The sequence below is a fragment of the Temnothorax americanus genome, unplaced genomic scaffold (genome assembly GCF_048541705.1).
Source record: "Temnothorax americanus isolate GAGA-0224 unplaced genomic scaffold, ASM4854170v1 Scaffold3, whole genome shotgun sequence".
Lineage (NCBI taxonomy): Eukaryota > Metazoa > Arthropoda > Insecta > Hymenoptera > Formicidae > Temnothorax > Temnothorax americanus.
This window is the reverse complement of record NW_027509442.1, coordinates 595,761-604,451: the sequence shown is the minus strand read 5'-3', so window position 1 is coordinate 604,451 and position 8,691 is coordinate 595,761. Positions and strand designations below refer to the sequence as shown.

The window sequence follows — 8,691 nt, the reverse complement described above, 5'->3', positions numbered from 1 at the left end:
AAAATACAATGCGCTAAATATAATAATTTCGATGTTCTCTATTTATTATATTATTGTCATTATTTATGAGATATTATTATCGTCATTAATGTCATTATTTATGAGAAATTTCTACAAAAGTATTGATATTATAAAAAATTATCTAGAAATCCCAATTTATGAAAATTATTGTATTTAAATATAAATACGCATATACTTTATTTTTATGTATATTATTATTATTGTATATGTACGTAATATGTGTGTGTGTTCTCATTTTGTTTACTCTCTTCGTTATTTTCGTCGTACACAGCCTAAAATATACATTAAATCAATATACCTACTTTAAGCAGTCCGATTAGATATGTTCTTAATATCACATTTGTCGCATATATATAATGAATGTCTCAGCATTTGTCTCCCGAAATGAATAAACATCTTCAACGGGGGGAAACGAACTTATTAAATATAATATCTTAAATTGAGATTTTTAAAACTTTTTGTAACATTTCTTTATTGTTATTTCATTTTAAAACAAGAGCGAAATAATATCAGCGACGATAATCATAACGAAAATCTGTATCTGTACCTTGAACTTTGAAAGATGTTGTTGACTGCACAAGTATGCGTTAACTAGGTTTTAGATTTTTCTTTTGATATATTATATTTGCAGACTTCTTTTTTTAATTCATTAATTTCTATTTTTTTTCCAAATGTTCGATTAAATATCTGAATCTCCGCAAGCGAAAAATAAGTCAAAGTTTGTTATACGCTTTGTAATTACAATTTACGGCCGGAATTATAATTTTCGGTATTTAGAAGTAACGTCAAAATTGTATATATTCTTCTGACAACAATCTTTCGAAAGTTTCGCATTCCTGCTGTAAAAAAAGAATGTGTTCCACCCTTTTTTGAAATACTTTTGCGTCATACGCATTGCTTAAAACTTTTCGAACAACTCGTGTATGTAACTTCGGATAACCAAATCTGTTTTTTTGTGAACCAACATATTTTTTTGTGAAAGTGTTCGCTGCAAATTTTGTCAATATACAGAAATATAACGGAATATGATGGCAGGATTGACTACAAAAACTGAGCAAAAAATTTACCATTTCGTAACTATTCAAAATTTAAATAATGTATTCCATTTAAATATTTATGAAATAAAGCGTCGTCTATACAATGGCGGCAGGAGTATATACGGTAAGACGTAAGCGATAAGTATCGATTAAAAGGCCGTGGGCACATGGAAAAACGTAGGCAGTGAAACTTGAGCAATAAGGAAATCAACGGTATATGGATTCGCTACCGCTTAGGGCCGTGCCTCAAGTTCTCGACTGTGCGTGGCTGATTTGCTTACTGCTTAAGTTTTACTGCTTAAAGTCTTTCTATGTGCCACGGCCTTAGTGGGATTTTTATACAATTCAAGAATAATCGACCGTGGTTGGCCAACAGCTTACTGCATTTACGTCTCACCGCATACTCCTGCTGCCATTGTAGACGACGCTTTACAGATATGCTCGATTTCTACTGACAATCTACCGTCATAAATCATATCGGCAGGTTTTGCCGGCAAAACACCGGATCTGTTGCAACATAATATCTCTGAGCTGCTACCATTGCAATCTATTGCGGGCACTTTGCTCACTGTCTCGACGGAATTGTTTAATCGCTGTACCTTGCCAGCTGCTGCAAGGAGAGCGCGCAGCGAGACATTAAAGGAAAAGACTCGATACAAGACGCAATTAAACTTCACCTCTTTGGATGCTTTTCCTTTGGATTAATACAGTCGCAAACGTTTTAACGCATGAATTCGCACTAATTTTGACGTACTTACAGTTGACGAGATATATTCGCATCACCTTTGAACATACATTATGATTGTAAAATACAAATATATACAATTCAAACTATTATATTCCTTGAATTAAAATCGTATGAGTTGTTTGAGTCTTATATACACGTTTAACACAACTAATGTTGTTTTGATTTGGATGGAGGGATTGTTTATTTTGATGGAGGGATAGCTATTCTAGTGTTAATCTTTTACTCGCGTAAAAGACGTACCGTTATATATAAAAATCTAAATAAATGCACGAATATTTAAAAAAGAAAGGTCCAAACACGTGAAAATTGACGCAACTTTACGTGTTGCGACATTTTTACACATAAATATTATGACGCCGCAATGTATGTATGCATATGCACATATATTAATTGCCTTCCATTTCCGGATTGAGCATTTTCAAATCACATTCAAAATATTCGGTTTATAACTCAGGACTGCGTTCGAGAACCGCACGCGCTCTTAGCGCCAGAGCGTCGTGTTCTATCTTAATTAATTACTTTATGGAAAGTTGAGCAAGGACGCTGAGAAAGTGGTTTTCAAACGCAGCCCCAGAATCGTGTCCGATTAAAATTTTAATTTTTTAAGGTGCAAACAGGTGCCTTTGACAGGTGTGAAAAGATATTGAACAAAAAGATTAAGAAACGAATAAATTAAATCGATCAATAGAAATTACAATCTACATGCGTCGCGTCCAATTTTATAAAATGTCTGACCCGGAAACAAAAAAGACATATAAAGGCCCTCGCACAATGCCAGGCAACGGGCAATAGGAACAGGAAATAACCAAAAATTCGTTAATTACAACCTAAACAATTCGAATGCTATATGATTGGTTGGCAACGGGCAATTAGGCTAAGAATTTTCAACGTAACGGAAACCTTGTGTCTATATTGCCTGTTCCACTACCGTTTATTCGGCATTTATACATGATTTCTGATTTCTATTCTCCGCCGTTCCTTATTGCCTGTTGCCTGACATTGTGCAAGGGGCTTAACGCTGCGTTCAGAAAACGTATAGCAGAAAACGTAGATCGACCTTCGGTAAACAGATCTGATTGGTGGATTCAAACGTGTCACAAAACAACTGTTATTCAACATGGTTGCTGACGCTTGCGCGGTTGTCGCACAGTCCAAATAACACTTTTTAAACGTTAGTCCATTAGAGATCAGAGTAATCGAGAGGAAAATGAAATTTTTGTTATTCGAATTATCCCCTAAAAAAAAGAATCATTATATGTATTATGTGCGTCGTTTATATGTAACGACTTTTACTAATATCATGCTTATCGTGCATTACTGCTAGTTCCATATGTTATATTTAATTTATCTAGTACCCAAATCAGCAAAAACATCGGTTCTATATTCAAAAATTAGCACGCTCACGCATGACAGTTATAAAAAACGCACAAAATTTCTAGCTTCATAGCTGGCATATACACGTAGCTCAATATAGCTCACATGGTGGATCAGATGCGATTTAAACACACCGTATACCGCAGGCTTTGCGCTGTATAATCCATAAAAGGGGTTAAAAACGTCCACATCATCTCCCAGCTGGTAGAGTATACGCTAAAAAAAGAAAGAAAAACGTGCAGTTATTGGGGCAACTCGGCGGCTCAATTAACACGTCGGAGCCGTCGAAGACACTAAGCCGATTTCGCAGTCTCTGATTAAACTCACTCTGCATCTCTTTCTAACTGTCCCCCCGGAGGATCAAGTTAATCGGATGAGACTATACATTATTTTATCATGTTTTCCTCTACTTATCTATTCTTATCTAATATAATGTATATAAAGGCAACGCGTGTACCTTACGTTACGTCGTCATTACGCGTTTCGAGCGAGGGCAAAGAACAAGTGTAACGTCCAGAGTTCTAACGTCTAATCTCAATATTTCAAAGGAATAAAATATCTCCCTCCGTCATACGACTTCGCGAGGTCGATCGACGCCCGACGGTCGACGTGTCGCCGATGTTGCGCGCTGGCGCGGACTGCGCGGTGTAAACTAGAGTGTAAACAAGGTGTAAGTGTGTAACAACGTATTTCTGCGCGGCGAGCGGCGAGCGGCGAGTGCGGCGACGCGGACCGCGGACGGGCTCTCGGGGCTCGGGCACGGGGCACGGGCAGCAGCGGGCAGCGCGCTATTGTTATGGCGAATACGCGTACGCGGTTTTAGCGGAGCGCGAACAGCTGACTCGGCTGATGTTTTCCCGCGCGGGGTTTCGTAATAACGCGTGTGTCCGGTGTATCGTCGTCGCTCGTCGCACGAGTCGCTAGGCGCGCCGACGGCGACGGCGACGTGGTCTCGAACGGTTCGCAAAAGAGGGTTCTTCGCGCGGGGCCGCCCGCGTTGTTTTTGTTGACGCGCGTCCACGTCCACGTCCACGTCCACGTCTCTCGGTCTCTCGCCGCGGCAAGATGCGTATTGACGTGTCCCAATGACGTAATTGGTCGAAGAGGCGAGGCGAGACGGTTCTCGCGAATGTCCACGTATGTGCGTATCGAGTGCCGATCAATCGCGCGCTCCCCACCGTGTAAAAACCCCGGTGCCCCGTGAGGGCGACGAGCATGTTGGGGTCATCACCGGCGTTGTAGGTTCTGTAATGAGGTGGTGGTGGTGGTGGGCTCGCGTTTAAAATTCTCGCCCGCGGAGAAGCCATGAAGTCCAACGGAGGCGTCGCGTTCCTGCTGCTCCTGGCGCTGTTCTGCCTGAGCGCCGCCGAGCTCGAGAGCGGCTCGAAGAAGCGCGGCGACATCGCGCAGAAGTCGAACGGCAACGAGGAGACCGAGGAGGAGGTCGCGATCGAGGATATGGAGAATGCCTTCGAGCAGCTGCGCGAGCTGAGTGCCCTGCGCGACCGGATACTGAAGCTCGTCCCGGCATCCGATCCGATCTACGAGAAGATCGGCAAGCAGACCGCCTCCGGCGGGAAGGAGGACGGGGAAGGTAAGACGGAGGCCGCGGGCAAGGAGACCCCGGACAATCCGGGGACGAGAAACGTATGGATGAAGACGATGATAGCTCGGACCGAGGACACGGACTCCTTGGTTATAAACGAAAGGCCATTGGATGAGGAGGATATGGAATCCTGGGAGGCTCGAGAGCTGTACGACACGCTCGAGGAGGAGGTCCAAGAGCCAATGTCCCTGGAACAACAGGCAGGTACGTCGGGATTTGGATACGCTTCGTTCTCGTCGAATGGCACGATTGAGCAACGATCTTGATCTTCATTGCTGTTACAACTTTTTTTTCTTAGCCGAGCAGTTGTTCAAGAAAGCGGAAAGTATCATAAATGCGATGCGCGCTAACAAGCACGAAGGTTATAGGCTGCTCGTCGAAGCGGCCAAGTTAGGCCATCGAGAGGCCAGATCGATATTGGCGTGGGCGAGATTACTTGGTACCCCCTTGGGCCCAACTTCTCTGAGAGTAGCTATTGACGACGTACCTAATATATTTAAAGTATTCAAGGAACTTGCAGATACAGGACTCCCATCTGCTCATATGGTATACGCGCGGTATAGAGTATGAAGTTTTGGCGGGGAAAGAGAGAATTTTATAATTTTACATTATTGTATTTTTATGTACAGGGAATGGGATTTTTATTTGCGACTGGCATTGGTGGCGTTAATGCGTCTCAAGGAAAAGCATTGCTTCATTATACCGTAGCTGCTCTTGGTGGCGATGTTCGCGCTCAAATGGTAATGGGATACCGTCATTGGGCAGGTGTAACGACACCGGCCTCTTGCGAGCGTGCTTTAGATTTTTATCGAAAGGTAGCGAACAAGGTTGCGGAGGAGGTCTCGCTAAGTGGCGGTCCGGTGGTTCAACGGGTTCGACTTTTGGACGAACATGAAAATCCGGGATATACTTCCGGAATTTTTGATCAAGATTTGATAGAGTACTATCAATTGTTGGCCAAAAAAGGCGACACTCAGGCACAGGTTGGACTTGGACAGCTTCATTATCAAGGAGGCAGGGGAGTTCCTTTGGATCACGAAAGAGCCGTGCAGTATTTTCAACACGCTGCCGACGCTGGCAATCCAGTGGCTATGGCTTTTCTTGGAAAGGTAAAATGGAATCTTGATAACGATGCTTGTTGTTGTAAGACACGTATTTACCGTAATGTATGGAAAATTGCAGTTGTTTGATATATTCCGATTATACAATATTCTTTTCACGCGTATTCACAGATTTATTTGGAAGGAAGTGAAATTGTTAAGCAAGACAATGAAACGGCGTATAAATATTTTAAAAAAGCTGCAGAGTTAGGCAATCCCGTAGGCCAGAGTGGATTAGGTCTGATGTACTTATACGGAATGGGAGTAGAAAGAAACACTGCTAAAGCACTACAATATTTCAATCAAGCTGCGGAACAGGGTTGGGTTGATGGACAATTGCAGTTGGGCAATATGTATTTCAGTAAGTATATGTATTCATAGTTGTATAACCATTCTGTCTTCTCTCTCTCTCTCTCATTTACATAGATAACCGCCTACTGCTTTGTGACTAATATCTACTTGAATTCATTTCCTAGGTGGCATAGGCGTCAAGCGGGACTACAAAATGGCAAACAAGTATTTCAATTTAGCCAGTCAGTCTGGTCACGTGCTGGCATATTATAATCTCGCTCAGATGCATGCTACGGGCACTGGAATGATGAGAAGTTGCCCAACAGCTGTGGAATTAATGAAAAACGTTGCCGAAAGAGGGAAATGGAGCGATCGATTGATGGTGGCGCATTCCGATTACAGAGAAGGCAGAGTGAACGAGGCATTCCTCAATTATGCCCTGTTTTCCGAAATGGGTTACGAGGTTGCGCAGAGTAACGCGGCATTTATTTTAGACAGAGCAGAAACCGATATTTTATCGGAAGAGGAGGGCTTAGTTAGAGCTTTGGCGCTGTGGGCGCGAGCTGCCGCGCAAGGATATTCCGCTGCGCAGGTAGGTGTACAAATCGAAATATTTTACTGACAAAAATAGCAAAACTTGTGTCTGTATTTTGAAATGCATTGTGAAATGAGTTATGTTTTACTTCAGGTGAAGCTTGGGGATGCGCATTACTACGGCAGAGGAACAAAAGTTGATTACGAAGCTGCTGCGGGCCATTACCGTTCGGCGTCCGATCAACAACACAACGCTCAGGCCATGTTCAATTTGGGATACATGCACGAACGCGGCCTAGGTTTAGCTAAAGATCGACACTTGGCTAAACGATGCTACGATTTAGCCGCGGAGGCTAGTCCTGATGCGCGAATACCTGTAGCGCTGGCTTTGATCAAACTTTCTTTCCTCTTCGGCTTCGATTACCTACAAGAATTCAGTTTAGTCGATCAATTGGATAAATGGGATCAATTGCTCGGACAAAACTGGGATCTGTACCTTATCGGATTTCTCACAGGAATGCTTAGTCTTATTATATACTTCCGCAGACCGCAGCCACCTCCCCCACCGAGACCTCCTGTTAACTAAATTTTGTACTTTCATTCATTTTATCTCATATACATATATGAATATACATAGATTTTTCTAGATTAAGATTGGAAAGAATTTTATATAAGAGATTCGTATTGGGACATCATTTTTGATAACATCCTTCCGATGGTGCAAGTTGAATAACCTCGAGTTCAATATTTCAGTGCGTTGAATGTATATATCGTAGTAATTTACTTTTCGAAGATTACGTCTAAATTTGTTGAAAGTTGTAATAACGCCATAATTGATATAATTTATGTTTTAATTTAAATTACTTTGGTTACTTCTCGTATGCTGATATGTGGACTCTAAGCTTAGTTCCTAGTTTATAAAGTTCCATTAAGCTCAATATCATGTGAGTGGGGAAATTGTCCATAAATGAACGGGTTTATTACGAATAATGTTTTCGAGTTCCCTCTTTTTGCGCAAAGCAGAATGATATCAATAATTTATTTAAATTTGCAGTTCTATGTATCATATTTTCTTATATAACATTAAACTATCTTTGCAATAATATTAGTTCATGGTAATTTTGTACAACTAAATCACTTATACATACTTTTTTCAGTGACACATTTGTAATTATCTTAGATTACACGTGATACATATTAAAATATTGCTGTAATATAAAATACGAATTAAAAAATTGTTGATTATTTATCTAATAAAATTGTTTTATTGCCAAAGAATATTACAATCTTTATGTGCATGATATTGCAGTGGCTGTGTAAACAATGTAATTGTGCAAAAAGACTAGATTGTATATACGCCAAAATTGAGATTGAAATGAAAATGTTGGAAGCGCGCAAGTGTCATTGATACGTAAGCTGCGTTCCGATATTCACCTGCCAGTGCTGAAAATCTATAGTGCACGTAACGTATATGTGTTATAGATTTTCAGCACTGATAATGAGTAGTAAATATCGGAACGGAGCCATAGTATATACCAAATATTGATATTTCTTATATTAGGTATTTTTATTTTACAACTTGTTTCTATTGCATTATATACAGGACATACCAGAGTTTGTAACGTAGCCCATAATATTGCAACGATTGCAACGAGAATAAAACCAAAATACAAATTTATTCCTTTGGTTCTATCGTACTATTAAAGCAGAAACTTAATTGATATTTAAGCAGTATTAGTGGATAATTTGGAATATCCTGTATATGAGTATTACTTACTATTTGTATATTATATTTCGTTAATATTTCCTTATGTAATATGATCTTTTATAATATGTATAAGAACGATGTTATTTTAATTGACATTTTATGTTAAATCACATTGTGTTGACATTTATTCACGCTTATACCTTGATACTCGTGCACTTATATATACTTTTGTATAGAAGATATATTTTGGTTTGTTATATCTCTTTACTATG

General features: G+C 40.3%; 1 protein-coding gene across 1 annotated transcript; it reads left to right on the top strand.

The window, feature by feature from the left end:
- The first annotated feature begins 3,865 nt into the window (after positions 1-3,865).
- Hrd3 (HMG-coA reductase degradation 3) lies at positions 3,866-7,725 on the top strand. The gene is made up of 6 exons (XM_077411127.1): positions 3,866-4,990; positions 5,085-5,332; positions 5,416-5,895; positions 6,019-6,247; positions 6,363-6,769; positions 6,866-7,725. Exons 1-6 carry the CDS (start codon positions 4,486-4,488, stop codon positions 7,295-7,297), a joined length of 2,301 nt encoding a protein of 766 aa, XP_077267253.1. The 5' UTR covers positions 3,866-4,485; the 3' UTR covers positions 7,298-7,725.
- The last annotated feature ends 966 nt before the right edge of the window (positions 7,726-8,691 follow it).